The sequence below is a fragment of the Diplodia seriata genome (assembly GCF_021436955.1).
Source record: "Diplodia seriata strain FDS-637 chromosome Unknown scaffold_4, whole genome shotgun sequence".
Lineage (NCBI taxonomy): Eukaryota > Fungi > Ascomycota > Dothideomycetes > Botryosphaeriales > Botryosphaeriaceae > Diplodia > Diplodia seriata.
Genome location: NW_027117311.1, coordinates 3308870 through 3330099, shown reverse-complemented (window position 1 = coordinate 3330099; position 21230 = coordinate 3308870). Strand labels below are relative to the sequence as shown.

The 21230-nt window shown below is 57.5% G+C and overlaps 8 protein-coding genes across 8 annotated transcripts; 5 read left to right on the top strand and 3 right to left on the bottom strand.

Moving 5' to 3' along the window:
* Positions 1 to 111: 111 nt before the first annotated feature.
* On the top strand, positions 112 to 495 carry SLS55_004881 (uncharacterized protein; the record flags this gene model as incomplete). The annotated part of the gene is made up of 2 exons (XM_066776333.1): positions 112 to 312; positions 364 to 495. 2 exons carry the CDS (start codon positions 112 to 114, stop codon positions 493 to 495), a joined length of 333 nt encoding a protein of 110 aa, XP_066634214.1.
* Positions 496 to 647: 152 nt separating this feature from the next.
* Positions 648 to 1671, top strand: SLS55_004880 (uncharacterized protein; the record flags this gene model as incomplete). The annotated part of the gene is made up of 5 exons (XM_066776332.1): positions 648 to 713; positions 759 to 846; positions 901 to 993; positions 1048 to 1277; positions 1333 to 1671. 5 exons carry the CDS (start codon positions 648 to 650, stop codon positions 1669 to 1671), a joined length of 816 nt encoding a protein of 271 aa, XP_066634213.1.
* A 40-nt stretch (positions 1672 to 1711) lies between these two features.
* On the bottom strand, positions 1712 to 2485 carry SLS55_004879 (uncharacterized protein; the record flags this gene model as incomplete). Its single annotated transcript, XM_066776331.1, has 1 exon — positions 1712 to 2485. The coding sequence occupies one exon, from the start codon at positions 2483 to 2485 to the stop codon at positions 1712 to 1714; it is 774 nt and encodes a 257-aa protein (XP_066634212.1).
* Positions 2486 to 4450: 1965 nt separating this feature from the next.
* Positions 4451 to 6602, top strand: SLS55_004878 (uncharacterized protein; the record flags this gene model as incomplete). Its single annotated transcript, XM_066776330.1, has 2 exons — positions 4451 to 4454; positions 4582 to 6602. 2 exons carry the CDS (start codon positions 4451 to 4453, stop codon positions 6600 to 6602), a joined length of 2025 nt encoding a protein of 674 aa, XP_066634211.1.
* A 638-nt stretch (positions 6603 to 7240) lies between these two features.
* SLS55_004877 (uncharacterized protein) lies at positions 7241 to 9158 on the bottom strand (the record flags this gene model as incomplete). Its single annotated transcript, XM_066776329.1, has 3 exons — positions 7241 to 7471; positions 7555 to 7944; positions 8007 to 9158. 3 exons carry the CDS (start codon positions 9156 to 9158, stop codon positions 7241 to 7243), a joined length of 1773 nt encoding a protein of 590 aa, XP_066634210.1.
* A 1594-nt stretch (positions 9159 to 10752) lies between these two features.
* On the bottom strand, positions 10753 to 15799 carry SLS55_004876 (uncharacterized protein; the record flags this gene model as incomplete). The annotated part of the gene is made up of 7 exons (XM_066776328.1): positions 10753 to 12829; positions 12877 to 13246; positions 13302 to 13412; positions 13465 to 13683; positions 14670 to 15453; positions 15505 to 15636; positions 15686 to 15799. The coding sequence occupies 7 exons, from the start codon at positions 15797 to 15799 to the stop codon at positions 10753 to 10755; spliced, it is 3807 nt and encodes a 1268-aa protein (XP_066634209.1).
* A 229-nt stretch (positions 15800 to 16028) lies between these two features.
* On the top strand, positions 16029 to 18060 carry SAS10 (something about silencing protein 10; the record flags this gene model as incomplete). Its single annotated transcript, XM_066776327.1, has 2 exons — positions 16029 to 16215; positions 16274 to 18060. The coding sequence occupies 2 exons, from the start codon at positions 16029 to 16031 to the stop codon at positions 18058 to 18060; spliced, it is 1974 nt and encodes a 657-aa protein (XP_066634208.1).
* A 1357-nt stretch (positions 18061 to 19417) lies between these two features.
* On the top strand, positions 19418 to 20269 carry SLS55_004874 (uncharacterized protein; the record flags this gene model as incomplete). Its single annotated transcript, XM_066776326.1, has 1 exon — positions 19418 to 20269. The coding sequence occupies one exon, from the start codon at positions 19418 to 19420 to the stop codon at positions 20267 to 20269; it is 852 nt and encodes a 283-aa protein (XP_066634207.1).
* Positions 20270 to 21230: the final 961 nt, after the last annotated feature.

Genomic DNA, 21230 nt, shown 5'->3' with positions numbered 1-21230 from the left:
TAGGGCTGGTGGTTTCGCCCTCACCGCCCGGCTCGGTGTCTGCCCCAGACCTTAGCGGCCTGTGCGTTAACGCCGCCGCATCTCCGCCTCTCTCACCACCAATCGCCCACCATGTTCGCTCCAACGGCGCGGTTGCTGCAGCGCGTCTGCCGGCTCACCCTCTTCACGCGCCAGGGCTGCGCGCTTTGCGACAATGCAAAGGGCGTGCTGTCCAATGTCTGGGACAAGCGCCCTTTCGAGTACACCGAAATCGACGTCATGGCTCCCGGCCAGCAGAAGTGGAAGGACGTCTACGAGTTCGACACGCCTGTGGTAAGCCGGCGTCCCCTCGGCTTACCCAATTGGTGGCTCATGGTGACGCAGATTCACGTGGAAAAGATGCCGGCCAACGAGGGGCAGGAGACGACGACTGCGGCCCGCAAACTGATGCATCGCTTCAAAGAAGAACAGGTCGAGGCACTGATGGAAGAGGCGGAGAAGGACACGGCCGAGTAAATCTTTGCAGACGGGCGTTTGGAATCCCCCGGTTCGTCGGCGGGATGCTACAGCGAACAACGTGGGGTTCGTTGCCGAGCGGGTGCGGGGTGACTTCTTAAAGCTCTCATTTAATACATCCTCCCTCTCTCTCCAAAGAAACACCATTGAACATGCAGGCTGCAAACCGCTTTCAAAAGGCTCTCAAGAAGGGTGGCGCCAGCTTTGGTGCATGGCAGGTAAGTGGCTGCCCACCCTGTCGCACTATCTGACTCGTTTTTCAGATGCTGCCGGGCTCCAATCACTCCCGTACCATTGCCAGCACCAACTTGGACTGGATTTGCGTCGACACGGAGCATGGAAACATTGATGGTGGGAAAGCCGAATTGACCGTTCCCAGCGTCTGTTGAGCTGACCCACGTCCAGATGGCCAGATGCATGAGTGTGTGGCAGCAATTGCTGGTTGCGGCGTGAGCCCTCTTGTCCGCGTCCCGGCAAATGAGGCTTGGATGGTCAAGCGTCAGTACCCTCGTCTCGGACAAGGCCCGTGATCATTGCTCATCCAGCTTGCAGGCGCCCTCGATGCTGGTGCTCACGGCATCGTTGTTCCCCTTCTGCACACCGCAGACGACGCCCGCAAGCTCGTATCATCGGCCAAGTTCCCTCCTCAGGGCACGCGTGGTTTCGGCTCTCCGTTCCCAATGGGCAAATTCTCCAATCAGAGCACTGCCGAGTACCTGCTGCAGGCGAATGATGCTCTTGTCACCATCGCCCAGATTGAGACCAAGGAGGCACTAGCAAACGTATGAGCAGGCTGTCGAAGAAGCGGTAAATTCCATGTTTCTGACTGCGCCCCAGGTCAACGAGATCGCCGCCGTCCCAGGCGTCGACGTTCTGCTCATCGGCCCCTTCGATCTTGGCAACAATATCGGCCATCCCATCCTCGATGGCACGATGCATGAGAACCTCAAGTCTGCAATTGAGCGCATCCACAAGGCTGCCGTTGACAACGGTAAGCGGACGGGCATATACTGCACCTCCGGCGAGCAGAGCTACGAGTATGCGCAAAAGGGTTTTCACATGATCTCCATTGCGGCCGACATGATGGCCATTCCAAACTACTTCAACAGCGTCCTTAGCACGGCAAGAGGTGACGGTGTGACAGTATCAAAGGTGACGGGCCCTTATGGAAGGTAGAGAGACTGTAGATTCCTCCATCGTGGTCTTTTTCAAACGACTACCTGGCAATCCAACGACCTCGAATGTGTGCGTCCATTTCCAAGAGCTCTTCAAACCTGTCAGTTCTGTACGGCTCGTCGGTCGCTCCAATGACTGTATCTACTCTTCGGCTCATCTGCTTCGTGTTGTCCAGGTGCGAGCCTCTCAATTCGCGGCCCAGGCTAGGTTGTCTCCGAGTGCCCATCGGCATTTCCTGGAATTTCCCGGCTTCGAGACTGGCGATTTGATCAATCAGTTTTTCTTTTGCGGCCAGCAATCTCTTCATACTGTCTGTCCCCAGCTTCCGCAAGCATCTTTGGTACTCTGGTGACGTAGCGTATCCTCGGATCGACCTGGGATGGTTTTCAACATGCTTCCTCATCATGTCTGTTTCGTCCTTGAGCGTCTTCCCTGCGTCGTGGGCGATGAGAACAGCCGCGTATCGTTGAAAGCGGACAATAGCAAGCTCTGGAACCACCTGGCTAGCCATTTCTTGCTGGAGTCTCATCTCAAATTCGAGTGCCTCATTGCTCAGGGCCGGTGTCTTGTCGGACTCCATGGTCCAGTACTGCTCGGCGCCGCTGATACCGTTTTCGGTCAACGTCATGCTCGCGAGCAAGTTTACCGCTTCTGAAAATTTGCTGACTATGGTTTTGCAGTCGAGAATGTCGTTGGCGCATCTGCAGAACGAACGGAGTGCATTGGTCAAACGGATCCTCAGCTCATGCTCCTTTTCTTCCGGAAGCCATGGCGGCGGAGGCGCACCCCAGTAGTGAAGTTGATTCTCAGTCATGCTGCATATTCTGTCAGTTGGCTTGGGGCCTCTGCTTAAGTATGTTCAATGCTAAAAAGATCAGAAGTTTGCGGAGGAGCTACATCTCTTTGTCGGAAACCTGCATATCGCAACAGCCTGCTTGACAAGCTTTGTCGCTCTACTCACAAATGAATGGAAGCAGTACAAGCTTTCCGTTGTCAACTAATGTCAAGCTGGTTATGATAGGGACATGGTTCACTGAAGGCCAGTCGGATGCGCAGATCATATGGCGCAGATCCATACCCACATTGCCACGTCTGTAAAGCGATCCCGATGGACCATTGTTCCCAGCGTCTCATGTCTGGTTCTACCCTCAGGCAGCTTTGACCGGCTAAATCAGCGACGCGCTTCGCCCTGGCGGCTTGCGACATCGGTAACGGTTGCTGGGTCCCCGTGGTGTCGCATATCAGACCATGCGCGCGGGAACACCATGGTAAAACACGGCGAAGCCTTGCCGATCCGGCACGCAATGCCATTTATCGGTCTGTTTGAGCGACAATAATCTTCACGTTAATGGGGAAGCGAGCCCACTGTTTCGCGGCGCAGGGGTTCCTGATACGGGGATCTCCATCACCACACGTCGCAGGTACCCACCACCAACACCGCCCGCGTTCCACAGCACCAGGGGATAGGTATATTGGTGCTTGGGCTGGCCGGTTGTTTTCCAACAATGACTTGCATGCGCACTCGACCTTGTTACTCCGTACCTCTCACTGTAAAGCATCCATCTTCCACACCCAACTACCTCATAACAATGGCGGACCAACAAGGCTACGTGAATATTAATAATACACAGAGCACCGAGGAGATCTTCCTGCTACCGAACGTGTATACAGAGGCCAACAATACGAAAAGCAAGGGGGCGACGGACGATGAACCGGTAGATCTAGACGAACCCGCTTCAGGACAGACGGATCTCTTCTCGAACGACGAGCAAACCAGCACAATACCCGAGAAGGAAAGCGCGCGGATCTCTTCAGGGCTCTTCCCTGCACCACCTAGCAACGGAAACATTGTCCAAGAACCCAAGATCAAGCGAACACCGTCGGTAAAACAGCAGTATCCAGGACGAACATCCGCCATGGAATATCGCATGAAGGCCATTGAAAACCTTTTGACTGAGTTGACGACCGCACCAATGCCTACCACGCCGTTGCCAACTCCACCACTACCAGCCATGCCACAATCAACAACCACACCACAGTCAACTACACCACGTTCAAATACACCACAGTCAGATACGCCGCGATCAATCACGCCACGACAGCCCGCACCACCACCAGACTCCCAGGAGGAAGAAATCTCGCCCCCGTCCCCGGAAGGAAAGGCCGAAGTATTAACCTCATCTGCACCGTCCACGCAAGCCCAACAGTTACCGCCGCCCCAGTTGCCGCCGCCTCATTTACCTCCGCCCTTTTTACCTCCATCCAAGTTTTCAACAAAAGCCCCACAGCTGCCACTTCCTGATTTTTCGCCGCCTGAATTGCCATCGTCTGAGTTGCCGCCGCCGCCTGCATCACCGCCGCCCGGACTCCCAGCGCAAGCTCCACGAGTTCCAACCCCAGAGTTACCGGCCCCTGGACCACCAACTCAAGCCCCGAGATTACCGCTGGTAGAAGCAACAGCGCCTGAAGTACCAACGCAGGCTTCGCAATTGCCGCCGCCTGATTTACCAGTGCAAACCTCACGATTGCCACCGTCTGGGCCGGCTCAAATGCGCAATGCATCTCCTATTACCCAACAATCGGTGGCAGCTCCGGAGCGTCAAGAAAACTTCAATACGCCACCTTTGTCACAGAGGTCTCATATGGAATTCGGCGAGCTCTGTTCTCTGTTCAAAAAGTGCCAAATGGCCATCTCGTCTGATCGAAAACAGGCATACCGAGTTGTGGACGTTTCCGTGCTCGTGGAAAATGACACAAACAAAGGCGCTCTCTCCATCGGATGCGTTCACTTGGACTACGATGGGCAATCCGTCGGCCCGGTCCACACCAAATTCAAAATCAGGAAATACAAAGGTAGGCAGAGAGTGGCGTCGCTGCCCATTCACGCCTTTTGCATGAATTCCGATCCAGCCGGCGTCCGCGAAACCCTCGTGGGTCGTGGGAGGAACTTTGTCAAGGTCTCAGCGGGCAGACATATGTATTGCCAGGGAACATCCCTTACTTCCCGCGAGCACGTGGATGGCCAGGTCATGGTCGACTTTCAACAAGCGATCCGCCGCAATCCACACTGGACCCCAGCCATCATCGGTGCGGCAAGCAACATTGACGAAGACGAAGATGATGTCTGGGAATCAATCCAAGCAGCTGGTATCCCGGACTCGTTGTTGCAGCTGAGAGAGATTGGCCACGGAGACGCGAAACTGAGCGACGACGAGCTGATGTTGCTGTCACACCGCGTCTTCGGCTTCATCCTCCGCACCAGGAAGTGGGCAGCTTTCGACGTCAGCGACCTCCACGAAATGCACGACAAAACGGGCAGCGAGGGCTTCAAGCGGCTCGCGCTGCCGCGCGGGCACAGAGAGAAGCTGGAGCCGCTCCTGCGCCAGCACTTCCGGCAGCGGCAGAGCATCAAGGACGACATCGCATCCGAAATCGACTTCTTCCGGCGCGAGCAACTGGGCCTGACCATCCTCCTCCACGGCGTCCCGGGCGTCGGCAAGACACTGACGGCCGAATGCGTCGCGAGCCACTTCTCCAGGCCGCTTTTCCCGCTGTCGTACAACGACCTCCTCGGCGGCGCCCCGGCAGAAGTCACCGCGCAGCTCGAGGAAGTCTTCGCCCTGGCCGCCGCGTGGGACGCCGTCCTCCTCGTCGAAGACGCCGAACCGCTCCTCTTCCCCCCCTCCGGTGGTGACGACTACACCAGGAACACCAGCCCCGCCGCCGCCTCCGCCGCTTTCCTGCGCGTAGTCGACAACTACCCCGGTCTCCTCTTCCTAACGACGACGACGACGAGCGGTAGCAGTAGCGGCAGCCGTGTCAACAACAACGCCCTCCACTCCCGCCTCCGCCTCTCCCTCTTCTACCCCCCGCTCGACGAACGCGCGACGCTCGACGTCTGGGACATTGGCATCTGGCAGGCCAAGCGCCAACACCCGTCCATGCGCATCAAAGCCGACGAGGTCCTCAACTTCGCCGCCGAGCGCTGCCACCACCGCGTCGGCCGGTGGAATGGGCGGCAGATCCGCAACGCCTTCTGGAACGCCATCGCGCTGGCCGAGGACGAGGCGTCGTACAGTAGCGGCAATGGCGGCGGTGGTAGCAGCGGCAGTATCAGGGAGAAGATGGAGCAGCGGCGCAAGTCCCTACGCTCGACCACCGTCACCCTGCGCCGCCGCCACTTCGAGCTCGTCGCCGAGGCGAGCGAGGATTTCGACGACAGCGTCGCCGGCAACCACCAAGCCCCCCTCCCTCTCCCCCCACCACCTCCCCCGGCCCCGCCGAAATTCCGCCACGAGAGGCAGGACAGCAGCAGCAGCAGCTTCTTCCGCGAGCAGGCCACCGAGCGGCAGCGCAGCAGGACCATCGCCACGTCCACCGAGAGACCGGCGACGGCGCTCGTCCGCTCCAATACGCTGCCGACTGGTGGTTCGTTCGAGCCGCAGCAGCAGCAGCAGAGAAGGCGCGGGACGACGGTCGTGTCGAGGGCGTTTACGCCGGGGTTGCCGCCGTTGCCGAAGCTGCCGCGGATGAATACGACGGCGGAGCAGCAACCGCCGTTGCCGTTGCCTGCTGGGCAGTCGGGTAGAGTGACGACGGCGACGCATGTAAGGCGGCATTCGCAGCTGTCGATGACACAGCAGCAGCAGCAACAACAGCAGGAACGTCTGCACAGTCGGGAGCCTTCGGGGACGTCGGGTGGCGGTGGCGGTACTGGCAGGTATGCGTCCTCCTCGACGAGAACTACTGTGAAGGTGGCGGCGCCGGCGCAGCAGCAGCAGAAGAGGCGGTCGAGGTCGGGCGATCAGATCAGCGACGGGGGCGAAGATGAATGGAGCGAGACGAGGCAGGACTCGGGCGCCGAGGAGTGGACGAATGCCGAGGTGGAGCGGAATCTGATTGATAATTTCACGGCGATAGCGTATAAGTAAGTAGGTTGTTTGTGGTTGGTGTATGTACATTTGATTGTTGGTATAGAGTTGTTCCCTTTTAGAGTAGCATTGATGCTTGGGGTTTCGGGAATATGATGGTTGTCCTTTGACCTCTATCTTGACAGCTCTTCATATCGTGCGTTAGATCCAATGGACGAAGTACTGCCCGATCGTATGGGTACTTACTTTGAACCCCGGCTGAGACATACCCGACGATTCGTTGGTACACACATATTTCAGGTTCAAAAAACATTATCAGTATTTTTACGTCGTTAATGAGGAGACTAGTCCAACGAGGCATAACTCGTCTCTGCGTACAGTGCATGCATGTATGTAGGCGGGGGAAAAAAGTCCAGCATCCCAAAAGAACGCTGGACAAGATAATAAAAGACGGGATAACGGAAAAAAGAACTCCCCAGCTCCATGCCCACCAAAAGTCCACCTTTTTGTCTCTTTTGTTCCCTGTTCGTGGAATGGCATCGCCACCATTCAAAAAGCACACCTGGGTATGGGGAAAAGCCAGCATGCAGCGCGCACAACAACAACAACCAAAAAAAATCAACGAGCACCTCTCCTTCTCTTTTGTACATGACATTTATCCTCTCCCTTTTTCTTCTTCTACTCTTCCCGACGACTCCTCAATCCGACCCGAACGGTTTCGTCGGCGCGAACGCGCTCCTCTCGCGGATCTTGGCGCCCTTGAGGTAGAAGAGGACGGGCACGGGGACGAGGACGGCGGCGACGCAGCCGAGCAGCGTGCCGGCCCACTGCACGCCCATGCCCTGGAACATGTATGTCGCGAACAGCGGGAAGCCGGCGCCGCAGAGCGAGCGGAGGAACGTGTTTGCCGCGATGGCGGAGGCGGCGAACTGAGAAAGAAAGTGCAAGTTAGTATTACTATATCAGAAAAAAAAAACCGCTGGAAGGGATCGAAAACAAAAAAAAAACTCACCATGAGATACGCATCCACCAGGTAGTTCAGGCTCTGCAGGAAGATGGCCATGAGGCCGAAGCCGCTGCACAGGCCGGACAGCGTGGGCACGATCCAGTGGATGTCCTCGGTGTAGCCCGTCCACGCGAACCAGAACAGGCCGACCGAGAAGGCGACGCCGCCGATGATGACCTCGGGCAGCCGCCACTCGGGGATCGGCACGTCGTTGTTGGCCGCCAGCTTGCGCTGGTAGCCCGGCTGCCGCAGCACGATGAAGGTGCCCGCGAGCAGCTGCCCGACGATCATGCCGAAGTAGGGCAGCCCGCCCACGCCCAGGTTCATGCCGTGGATCTGCTGGAAGACGATGGGGTAGGCGGTGAGGAAGAGGTAGAGGATGCCGTAGACGAAGGCCTGGGAGGAATTAGTGGACGCTTCTCACACGTGTTTTTCGAGGAATGGAGAAAGAGGCTTACCATGTAGATGGACAGGAGGAGCACGATGGGCTCGGTGACCAGCATGCGGAGGGGACGCGAGAAGTTCTTCTCGACCAACTCGCGGAAGTCGATTTCGATTTCCTCCTGCCTGGCGTGGATGCCCCAGTTCTTGGTCCTGCGGCGCAGCTCCGCGGCCTTGTTCACGAGAATGACGGGCGGGTACGTCTCTTGAAGGAAAGTGATGTTCAAGGCGAATGCGAAGAAGCCCATGAACGAGACAATGTACTGCGTCCAGCGCCAGCCGAGGTACGACATGGTGATGAATCCACCAATGAAAGGGGCGAGCAGCGGGCCGGTGAAGACGGTCATGGAGAAGACGGTGATGGCGATACCACGGGTCCTGTTGTCGAACATGTCCGAGAAGACGGCGGCAACGGTGGTGAGAGGGCAGGCGCCGAAGAAGCCACTCCAGAAGCGGCACAGGAGCACCGTCTGGAGATCCTTGGCCGTGGCACATGCAATGAAGAAGATGGAGAAACCAAAAGACGAGATGATCAGGGGCTTCCGGCGGCCATACAACTCAGATCCGGGCGCCCAGAGGATAGGACCGGTGGCGAAGCCCAGGACGTACAGGGAGACACCAAGGACGCCGACTTCGGTGCTGACGTCGAATTTTTGGGCCACGACGCGGGTAGCAGACGAGAAAATGGAACTGCCAAAAGCAGCGACCATGGTGTAGTATCCCAGCATCACGGCCGTCGCAAGCTTCTTCTTCAATGGCCAGTTCTGGGCGTGCATTGGGTCGTCCGGGCCGTCAAACTCCACGACATACTCCTCCCGATCCGGCAGCGGCGGCGGGAATGGCTTGCCGGCGCCGAAGTTGGGCAGTGGCCTGTTCGACTTCCTGCTCTTGAGGCTGGCACCGACGGTCCCGCTATGCTGGCTCCGTGCCGTGTGGATCCTGCTCATGACGGTTGCGTTGCGCTCCAGGTCGGCCATGTTGTCCCTGGCGGTGGGTACTCTCGACATGCCAATCTCGCGGCGCTCTACCGACTCGGCCGAGTCAGACGAACTGCTGGAGGCGGTCGACGAGGTGTGGGTGCGCTCCAGGGCTTCATGTTGCTCCGCGGGCGACTTGATGCGGTTGGCATCCTGCTCGGCCTTCTCGATAAAATGGTCGGCGTTGTCCATGTCTGCGGATTGTCCAGGGGCGAATGCTTGAAGGGCCTCTTTATTGACGACGGCGCACGCGGACTCCGGGACAGGTGAATTCGCGGCCGATTTGGAAAGGGACGGGGCAGAAGAAAGCGCAAGGCAAGAAAAAACGGGAAAGGGCAGAAATGAGGCCTTGGGCTCGTATTAAAGGATTGCTCAGCTCGCAGTAGCTGGGCGGCTGGCGACGGCAATTCTCAAAGCAGCCCTCGGCACTTGCAGATAACAACAGCGGTAGGGTTCCGCCAGGCAGAAGACGGCCGTGCTCGGTGGGTCCTAGCCGTGGTCCGTGGCAGCCCAAGGAAACGTCGTGCCGATTGTTGGTCAGACGTCCGCAAAGAGCGGTGTTATCAGGAGGTTTTTCGTGAGCTGTTCGCCACTGGCCGTCTCGTGAGTTGCCGCTCGAAAAATCTCGAAGGCGCGGTGGGATGACGCCAGAGGCCAAGCCGGCTGCGACTTTTCCGCCCTCTCTGCCGGCGAAGTCCCGAGGGGCCAGGGAACAAGGGGGAGTGCGGTAGAGCGGCTGTGGCTGAGGAAGGGCGTTTTCCTCGCGTCGGGTTTAGCTGTCGGCAGAAAATCTGGAAGCTTGGCCTGAGAAACACACAGTCCACCGGCAGATCAGGTCGGCGCGCGTCACAGGTCTGCCTCTGCCATGAGCAGCCGTCGCCTCGCCTTTATATCGACCACCATCCACGGCTGCCCGCTGGCGTCCCGCAGTCGAGCACGCAGCACCCCCTCCCGGCGGGGAAGCTCCTTGCCGCGCCAATGCTGCTGATTGGTGATGACTGTCCAGCAGGGGCGCCACCGACCCCTTGGTAAGCAGATGGCGGCATCCTCCTAAATCCGTCGAGCAAACCGGCTGTAGTGCGCACGCGCCTTGGCGTACGGTGTGCGAGCTACAAGCAGATGCTGCTCTGCGCGCCATGCCGTGATCCGTACTGCCCGTCCCTTGATCCGTGTCTCACGGGCCGAGCACGGTCTCACCGACCCGTCTCGTGCGAGAGAAGCCTCATCTGCCCCGAGTCCCGACGCTGCTATCAGTCAGCCCTCGCCTTTTCCTTTGCCCCGGCCTGCGCGAGAGGCTGGGTGACCGGAGCTGGGGCTCCCACAAATTTGATCAGCGACGGCGTGCCTGATTCATGAAGCTGTGTCGAGTGGTCTTTGCGGCCCGGCCCGGGATCGATCGGAAAGGCGATTGGAGCCGCTACCAGGGCTCTCTATAGACCAGGATTAACTGCTCAAGTATCTCCACATGAAGCTTGGTGGAAGATTCTAGCTGCTGCCGCTTGCGGGTTGCTGAAGCAATGCCCAGAATGCCAAGCTCAATGCTGTACCTGGGGAATCCGTCATTTTCTCCACACACCCACGATAAACTTCGTATCGGCAACGGTATCCTAGCTGAAACGAGAAAGTGCTTGGTCTGCCTCGTGTAGCAATTTTTTCTGGGTTACATCCTCCACACGTATCAGGCGAGCTACTGCTAGCAAACAGGTAGTACAGTATCCGACAACATCGTCAGCTCAGGCACAAGCAACGCGCCACCATCATCGGCCTGAAAACACTTACGTGAGTTTCAGGACATCGTCTCCGAAGTGCTCATCGTATCCGTGTTCGCCGTCGCTGAACCATACGTAGTGGAAGCCGTCGCCGCAAGTACATCATCCAGCAATTGCCGTGCATCGCCGTCCGCGTCAAGTCCCACATCAGCAGCCAGAAAGGCTCTCGCAACGCACTCAGCCTCTTCCAGCTCAGCCCTCTCATGCGCCGGCATGATTGAGCATGCCGAGACAAGATCCTCTCCCCTCACAGACATGAGTATCAGCTGCTCGGCGCGCGCCACCACCTCTCTGCTGATGCCGTTCAAGGCTGCGCAGATGCTCCCAAAGCTCGACACGCTACGGCCGAGGCCGAAGTTGTACAAATAAGTGATCTGCTCGTCAATGTTGTTCCTGTCCTCCTCAACTCGGACCTCCATGTGCCCGAACTGCAGAGCTTGATGGTGGACAAGATAGCCTTCTTCGAATATTTCGTGGAAGTGAGTCGCCCCGAGCACCTTAGGGCACTTGCTTTCAAGGCCGAGGAGGTACTCGAATACGCCGCAAACAAGGCCTGCCCCGTCATTTGCGCTTGTGCCCTTGCCAAACTCGTCGAACACGAGTAGGCTGCGGGGTGTCGCAAGGTTCAACGCCAGTGAAACCTGCTGGAGGTCAATCATGAATGCACTTTGGATCCTGGACACCGATTCGCGCGTTGCAATGCGTGTGAGTATCTTGTCCGTCAAACCGATCCGAGCGCTCTCTGCAGGGACGAAGCTGCCAACATGTGCCATATACACAACGAGAGCCACCTGCTTCATGTAAATGCTTTTCCCCGAGAAATTGGGTCCGGTAAGAATCAGCACATTCGGGCCGTCCATTGCGGCTGAGCTTGTGGGCGCGTTCGAACGCTCAGATGTTGGGATTCCTGACGAGCCGTGGCTGACCTCAGTGTCAGGCTCCGAGTTGCCAACAATCAAGGTGTCGTTTGCGACAAAGGAAGGAACCGTAAGCTCTTGTAGTGGATGGCGACCGGCTTTGATCTGGATGACATTATCGTCGACTATCTTTGGCCTCGCCAGTTTATGCATCCTCGCACCTTGAGCAAGCGCGAGGAGTGCATCGAGCTCTGCGCAGATGTCGGAAGCTTTGACGAACACGTCTTCGAATTCCAGAACATACTGTGCTAGGTTATGGGTGATTTCGATTTCCTTGTCACAGATCAAACCATGCAAATCCCCGAAATGGTCGTCCATCTCTCGCATGTTGTCGTTCTTGTAGTAGACTTGCTCTTCGCTCGTGAACATACGCTCCCATGCATCTTGATCCGACCCTTCGTACATTCCGTGGCCAGTGTCGGGGTCCAGTGGGACAGTGATAAGAAATCCGATCTGGGGGAAGAAGATGACGTTGATACTGGCTCCGAGAACAGCAGGAATGCCTTCGGCTATGTGATTGGCGACTTGTGAAAGTAAGAGCTCGATCCCATCATACGTTTGCTTCATGTTGTCAAGCTCTTCGTCAACTCCCATGCGGACAACGGTGCGATGCTGATGCTCTGACTGTTCAAAGTCTATGATATCTGTCACCCGTCTTCCGACCTGGGCCAGCCTCTGAAATTCGACTGTTTCCAAGATGTGGTTCCTTATGCGAAGGTTTTCACCTGCATTCATCTCTTGGAATGCGTCTTTTATCTTCAGCATGTGGTAGGCGAAGAGACGAATCCTCGCCCAAAGGCCGCTGGTGATCCCTTGCTTTTTGCCGGGACCAGCATTAACCCCTTTTCGAAGGTTCACCATCGTGACTCGCATGTTTTTGATTTTCTTCAGGCTCTGCACAATCTGATTGACGGGTGCTGAGTTGTCCGGTCGAAGAAAGACCGAGATGGCGTCTAGACGTTTGTTGATGACGGCTGGATCGAGGCTGGGCCGGAGGAAGTACTGTCGTAGAAGTATTCTACCTTGAGGAGTCTTGGCGAGATAATGAAATAAGCCATACACTGAGAGACCTTCCTTCGACCCTGAGCTGGACTTTGTGGGTCCTTGGTTATGTGAGTTGGGGTGCGATTCTGACTGCAGAATTTGGAGTGACAACAAGGTATCCATGTTAACAAACCTAAACGTATCAGTAGATTATGGGTAATACAAAGGCTTATCACTCACATGGTTTTTGCAAGCGTGAACATCTCGATGGTCGAAACACGAAACAAGTCAGCAGCAGCTCGGTCGCCCGGGAGGAAAGTCACAGCTCTGCGTCGTTGTACGTAGGCCAGAACGGCGCCCGCACAGCCCACAGATATCCTGTTGTCTAGGTTGATCCATCCTTGTAGCCTAAGCAAGTGTTCCTGGCGTCCAACATCTTCTTCGTCACCATACGCGCCGCTGGCCTGAACGTCGCCAGGAATGGTAAATGTGACATTTGGTCCCTGGTCGGGCCCAACCTTCAGGTGTGTGAGCTTGTTCTTGCCTGAGTCGTAGTTAAATTCTACCGTCGGGCGGATTTCGAGGAGATATGGGAGAGCGAATTGATCATCTACATGCCCAAGGTAAGTGGACGTCATCATCAAGCCCGTCCAGAAAAAGCGTACGAGAACCATCAACAGAGCCGAGACTCCTCCGTTCAGGATCCAGCTTGTCCAAGATTGAATCATCGGCCCTTGTGCCGACGAGCACCACGGTGGGGTTGATCTGGAGTTTGACTGTGGAGCAGGGTGAGTAAGCTGTGAACCATGCAAATAAGGGTTAACCCACGGGCGTCGATGGTCTCCACATCCCCCAGTTTCATGTCCTCCATTAGGTAGAGCTTCTCCTCGCGAGCCACGTAGTAAGAGCATCCCACCGTTTTGCGCTCTCTGATGTCCACAGCCATGATGATCTCGTCAAGCGCATCAATGTCAGCATCTGTCACATCAACCAGACGCTCGAGCAGTGCTGATTGAGCCACTGATGGTGCGTCCAATGACGACGGTACTGGTGAGGAGCGCCATTGCACGACTCTCGGTGCGAATCCTTGCGGGGTCGGAGTAGAAGAAAAGTGCGATGAGCTCAAGGCAGACGCGTGTGTAGAAGTGCTGCTATGCAGTGGACGGCCGGAAGTGCTGGGCGCGGCTGAGTCCAACCGCTGGCGCTTGTGAGACGCTCTGGAAGCCATGATCCACGCTCTGAGAGATCTCTACCGTGCGAGCTGAGGTGAGGTGAGAGTTGCGAAGTGCAGGGTGAGAAGTGGAATGTAGAGGAGGCGCAACCGCCGCCTGCCCGCCCGCACCTACCCAAACCGACCGTGTCCCCTAGCAACGCCTGGAACTTGTGCTGCTGCCCCTCCGCACTGACCCTCGCCCCAGCCAGTACTCCTAACTGGAAGACTAGCGAACCATTTTGTCTTTTCACTAAGTCACCACGGTTGAGGGTTTGAGCTGGGTCACTGACCCGCCAGTGAGTGGCGCTGGGGGGTTGGGAACTGGGGGTTCTCGGCCGAGTTGCTCAGTAACCGCCCGGACGCCCAGTTCCCGACTCCCCAGTTCGGTGTCGACCACCCAAAGGTCGGGGCGGGTATGTTTCAGCACACGTGCTGGAGACTTAAAAATTTTTTTTTTTTGATAATTTTCTTTTTGCAATCAATCTCTTCGTATCCCTTCTTTCGTCGATGCCTGCATCGTGACAAGTGAAGTGAACTCGCTCCTGAACCTGACAGAGTGAACCTGCACTAGAACCTGATCGAGGACGGCATCATGACCTGATTGAAGACGGCGGCATGACCGACAAACATGGGAAGTAAAGCATGAAGGAAAAAAGTTGCACTCGCCTTTGCGTCTGAGGTGATCTATAGCGTTATTTATACCTTGCCCATTTCTAACTCATCAGCTACACGGCTAGAACTATTTACGGCACACACGCGGGGTGTGCAGGTCACTGAGCAGAAGCAGCTTTGTCATGGCTAGGTGCGCCATGCTGCTTACCATACTTCCACACCTTACCCTCCAAGTCGGGCTGGATGAACAGCCACGCGATGGATGTCGCCCAGCTGAACATCGTGTCCACGAACCAATTGTTTCTCGGGCTTCCTGTCAATGTACCTGCTCTCATAGCCTTCGCCAACAGATTTGTAGCGATGAGATAGTAGCCCTTCTCAAGCTCTTTAATGGCAACAGCCGCGACCTCGTCCTCGGTTTGCGCCGGGTCGCCTTCTTCAAGGATCATGGTCACCGGATGCTTTACAGTCTGCTCGAATGTGTGACCAGGTGAGGTGATTGTTCCCGGACAGACGCAGTGAATCTTGATCTCCGGATTGGGAGAGCCAGAACTGTGGAGGCGACCACCGTTGTAGAGTTGCACTTCCTGACGTAGCGAGTCGGCAAGATTGCGGAGAGCGGCTTTGGTGGGGCTGTACGGGGCATAGCCTGCGACACCGACAAATGCAGCGCTCGAAGAAGTCATAATGAAGTGACGAGGAAGCGGAGGCTTGGTGTCGGCGGAAGCAGCATGCTTGGTCCATGCTCTCAAGGTCGATTGAGCCAGGAAAACAGTGGCGAAGTAATTGATGTCCATCTGTTGCCGCAGCTCTTCCACAGGTGCATCCAGCAGCAGCCTCGGGATGGACATACCCGCATTTGCCCACACGATGTCCGGGGTCTGATTGTTATTCCAGGCCGTCACTTCCGCAAGGACACGGTCGTTTTCTTCGGGCTTCGTTACATCGGCGCTGATATAGTGGAAACGTTGGGACGGGTTGACTTTAGCAGCCTGATGCTGTCAGCGAACAATTCGTAGCAAGCACATGGGTAGTAGCTATACCGAAATGTACTCGAGAGCCTCTTCCAATTTCTTCGTGTTGCGGGCAACGATGACCACATTAGCACCTTTCTGAGCAAGAAGCTTTCCAAGGCCCCTGCCCATGCCTTGCGAGCCACCAGTAATTAGGACAGTCTGTCATCTGGTCAGCATATAACATTGCGTACCAGAAGAGGTGCGTTACCCTCCCATCGACCTGAAAGTGGTTCTTCCTGCTGAACAGCCCCATGATGTCCGCCGCGAGAACGAGGAAAAATACTACAAGGAGTGAAGAGGCGGTCTGCAGGCCGAGAGCCATTACGGAGAGATTGGAGCGTTGTCACGCCGCGAAGGAGGAATTTGGGGGCGACAGATAGCTTGACGCGCTCATCCATCGCGGAAAGCTCGGGGCAGCGCCAGAGCGCGGCGGAACACTGGCGCTAGGAGCTCCCTCACCGCCCGCGGCAGAAAAGTTGCGCAAATACATTCGATTTGATTTCTCGGCGCGCGGAGAACTCACGCTGCACACCCGCCCTCCCACACCCACCATGGCAAAGAAGAGAAAGGCCTCCGGCCAGCCCAAGCCGAGTAAGGCCGATGCGCAGAGCTCAAAGCTGGCCATCAGCACCTATCAGGATGTCGCCGATTCCGAAGACGAATTCCACATCAACCGCGATAAGATACTGTTAGACGAGGGCCCCGACGCCAAAAGGCGGAGAAAATGGCAGGAACAAGGTATGCGCTCGCCGCGCTGTGCAAGCCATTGCCGGTGCATTTTCTGACCGCCCACCAGACCAGCTCCTTGAACCATCCGACGAAGAGGTCCTCAACTACGACGAGCAATCAGGCGACTATGAGGACGAAGATGATTACGACGGGCCTACTGGCGCAAAGGACGCGGCATCTGACTATTCCGGCTCTGAGGCACCTGCCGGAGAAGAAGACGAAGAGGACGACGAGGCCTGGGGTGATTCGAAAAAGGATTACTACGGCGCCGACGCCATAGAGACGGAAGAAAATGCGCTTGAGGAGGAGCAAGAAGCCATTCAAACTCAGAAAAAACAGCTGGAGCGCATGACTGAGGCCGACTTTGGCTTCGACGAGTCGGAATGGCTGGATGCAGACAAAGAGGAGGACGAGGAGGCTGACGGCGAGGTCGTTACGGAGGTCCTGCCGCAGCTGCAAATCACGGATGATATGGGCCCCGCGGAGCGATTGAAGCTCCTCAAGACAAGATACCCCGAGTTCGAGCCGCTGTCAAAGGAGTTCCTCGACCTGCAGCCTCTGCACAATGAACTTGCGCTTGCTGCTGCCGCTGCTCGGAAAATGCAGCAACAACGAGCTGCCAGGACCACGGGGCAAAGCAAGAGTCTCAAGACGCCAGCTGCCGTCATCAAGTACAGGGCGCTGGCTGCTTATCTCGCAGCACTGACTATGTACTTCGCTCTGCTCACCTCAACATCCACTTCTGCAGATGGAAAGGTTGCGGCACTATCACCTGCCGAGCTGCGGGACCATCCGGTCATGGAGGGCTTGGTGCAATGCCGCGAGCTATGGAACACGGTGAAGAACCTCTCGATCGCGAATAAGATTGCGGATAGTGATACGAGCAACGAGCTTGAGGCTATTGAGGAGGAGCCGAACGCCGACATCTCGCCCATGGACATCGAACCCCGCACTTCTGACGGAGTCATGGCGCCGCCAAAGATCAAGAGGAAGACCAAGACCCAACGTGCCGCAGAAGCCGCCCAGGCCGCAGCCGAAGCTAAGCGAGCCGAGCGCCTTCGTAAGACAGAAGAGGAGCTTGCCGCCCTTTCATCCCTTACCGATAAGGCAGCCCTGCGCAAGGCAGCCAAGGCGACGAAGCCCAAGAAGCCGTCGGCGGTCACTTTCGCGAACGACGAGGACTCGGACTTTGGCGATGAGACGGAGCTCAACAAGCATGAACTGGACGAAAAACTCCGGAAGAAGAAGAGCTTGCGTTTCTACACCTCGCAGATCGCACAGAAGCAGAACAAGCGTGGCGCAGCAGGCAAGGATGTGGGCGGAGACGCTGACATTCCTTATCGGGAACGTCTGAGGGATCGTCAAGCCAGGCTCAACGCTGAAGCAGAGAAGCGTGGAAAGAAGGCGCTGGCACCAGATCAAGAACTTGGCGGCGAAAGTGACGATGAGGATAGACGACAAGCGCAACAGCTCAGGGAAGAAGCCGCCAGTGAGGATGAAGATTACTACGACATGGTGACTGCGCGCTCGAAGCAGAAGAAGGCCGACAAGGCTGCGGCAGCTGCGGCTTACGCACAAGCTGCACGGGAGGGCGCGCAGGTTGTTGAGACGGAGGAGGTCGGACCGGATGGAAAACGCAAGATCAGCTACGCCATCGCTAAGAACAAGGGTTTGACGCCGCATCGGAAGAAGGATGTGCGTAACCCGCGTGTCAAGAAGAAGAAGAAGTACGAGGAGAAGAAGAAGAAGCTGGGCAGCATCAGGCAGGTCTACAAGGGCGGCGAGGGTCGTGGTGGATACAAGGGAGAGTTGACGGGTATCAAGAAGGGGCTGGTCAAGAGCGTGAAGTTATAGACGGCTATAATGTCTTGCCATCTCTTCTGTTCATTGCCGGCGGGTTGCCATTGGCTTGGCGCCCAGGAGTTTACTGCGTTTGTAGAGAAAATTCAGGCCATTTTGTCACTATCGCAAGTGCCTCTCGTGTATGCCCTGGCCGGGTCCTGGGGCTGGACGAATCGTGTTTGAGGCAATTATTACCCGCAGCCTCCCACCCCGGCCTGCCTGGATCCGCGGCGGCGGGAACTTGACCGACTCGAAACTTGATCGCATGCGCTGTTGATCAACCTACCTCCACCGAAGGCGATCACAGGACATCGGGTGTTCCTGCATTCTTCGCGTCCTCGCTCGTCACTGGTTGCTCCCAATCCGCCGCAGCGTCCCCTCTGCGTCCGGGTGACGGACAGCCACCGCGTTGCTGTGCAGTCGCCCGCTGCTAGCCCCAAGTGCATCATGGGAACGTCACACCCATACGCCGAACTTTCCCCTCAAGCAACCCGGACCCCCAACACCCATGCCGCCGGTCATGCTTCATGGCTTGCAGCAGGCCTCGCATCTTTCCCCTCTCGCACACTCGCCCCGAATTGCCAAATGCCGTCTTCTCCTTGACATCGCTTCCAACAAACACTTGCACGCTAGACTTCCGAATCTCTTTTTACCTGCCAACGGCCATTAGCGCGGTTGCGGCGGGATCCCTGGACGTCACTTTGCCCGTCCCTATTCTCGACAATTCCCTCCCAAGCGGTCACCGCCACGAGAGACGGGACGCTTCGACGACGACTCAGTCGTGACCGTGCAGAGGGCGGAGCCAATCAGACGGCCACACGATTAGCAGGAGACGCAGAGAGCACAAGCTTGCAGCCCACCGCAGTAGCTTGCCGTACCAGCGAAAATCCAAAGGGCGGGCTTTGAATGGAAGGGGGCAGGGCAGCATTGGAGCAGCCAGCCAGCAAGAAGCACCCTCGGCGGCCCATTAAACGCGAACGCGCCGCTGACCGGACAACTTGGGACTGTCGCACAAGCAATAAAAAATACCGCGGGTGACTCCTCTTCCTATCCCCCGATTCGAAACGTCGGAAGCTCCAAACAAAGCTGTTCGCTGGCTGCTGCATCGCGATCCTCTCTAGCCTGACCACACAAGCCCGCCTCCCCGAAGTCCATCGAGAGGACAATCAGACGATCCCGTCATCTTTCAACGCTCTCTCTCCCGCCGTCCGTCAGCGCTCTTCCCACTCCTACTCCCAACACCACCACACCCGCAGGTGATCACACCACACACACCACACACACGATAATGTCTCTCCACAACGCCCTCCTCCCACCCGTCCTCCACCTCCGAACCGCAACCCCCTTCGCCACGGGCCCGCTCTCCCTCATGCTCGCCGTCATCCTCCTGCCGCCGGCCATCTACCTCGTCTACCGCGACTACCGCGCCTTCCTCTCGCTCGGCGCGGGCGGCACGCCGCAGACCTTCCTCGGCGGCTACCTCCGCATCAAGCTGCTCTCGCTCTTCGCCCTGCCCTCGCCGCGGCTGCCCGCCCCGATCCCGGCCGACCTCCGCCAAAACGGCTACCTCACGCGGCTGCCCGCGCGGCGCGGCCCGCGGCCCGACGTCGTCGGCATCGCGCCGCACCGGCAGACGACGCAGAAAGCGCCGTCCGGCACCGCCTCCTACGCCTTGCTGTCTGCGCGCCTGCGCGGCCTGGCGCGGGACCCGGCCAACGCCCTGCTCGAGGGCACCTCGTGCTTCGAGAAGCACGGGACGGGGCTCTTCAGCCGCACGCCGCTGACGCGCACCTGCCGCGGCGAGGTCTGCCACGTGCACGGCAGCGACGGCAGCCTGCACATGACCCTCTACCCGGCCGACGCCAAGCTCGTCATCGAGCGCGGCTGGGGCGAGCGCCATCCCATCGCCCGCGGCGGCTTCTTCTCGCGCTTCGTGCCCCGCCATTTCGTCATGGTGTACGCGCCGCGCGACGAGGCCGAGGTCGACGTCGTCGCGCGGATCGTCGGCGCGGCGGTCTGGTGGGTGAGCGGCGTGTGCGTGGACCGGGAGGAGAGCGGTGTGCGGGACGATCGGTCGAGGTCGGAGGGCGATGCCGCCGTCGTGGAGAACATCAGGGAGGCTGGTGGGGAGGTCAATTGGAAGAGCGGTAAGCCGGCGCCGGAGACGTTTTGCTTGGGCTGTCGGCAAAAGCAGTACGCGAGGATGCAGGCCTGTTCATAAGGTCGTGTGCCAGCGCTACGGGACGTGTCGTTTCGAATGGGCGTGTGGTTTGAAAATTAGACTGCAAAGCGTGTGTAAGGCGTTATGTTTTGGTTGGAATCCAGGGAAAATGTCTAGATTGCTAGCGGTTAGGTACGGTCAGGATCATAGTTTGTCAAAAGGTCGGGATGTGATGGCGTCGGCTTGAATTTTGCATTTGAATCAATACAATTAGATGAACTGTTTCTCATGTCGCTTGTATCATGTGGTCGTCCTCTACGGCCATTGACAAAGTTGTGGTCAAATCTACTGAATCATCAGCACTCGCAAGCATTCGATTGGGATTCATGGAGCAACTCACCTGAAGCCCTTACAAACCGGCACACCGACCTAGCTCCTTCCACCTTCCCTGACCCAATCCGCAAAGCTCTGCCTCTTGCCCTGCACACGCCGTGCTCATTAGCACGAAAAACTCCACGACCAGCCCAAGAACTGTAAGAAGGGAGGGCAGTCGATTGTTGTGGGAAAAAGGAGAAGGAGCTTACCCTGCCATCCCAAAACCCCAGCCTATCTTCCGTGATCCACGCAAACGGATTACCGCCGGGCACCTCGCCCTGGGTGACATCGATCTTCCTGCCCTTTCCGATTCGGCGGCGCGCCTCCTCGCGCTCCGCCTCGCCCGCCCACCGGCTCCACTGGATGGGCTTGAGCGGCGCCGACGACAGCACGATGCCCGCCGCGACGAGGAGCACCGACAGCAGCGTCTCGGCAACGACGTCGGCGGGCAGCGAGGGGATGGACGAGGAGGCGTGCGACGCAGCGGTCGAGTGCAGGGCCGAGTGCTCGTGCGCGGAGTAGACGCTGTTGTTTGCGGGCGAGGCGTTAGTCACAGTGGCATTTGATGGTGATGGTGGTGGTGGTGGGTTGAGGGTATTAGCTGCTGGTCGGACCAGCTGGCCGATTGGGGGATTTTGGAAGAGGA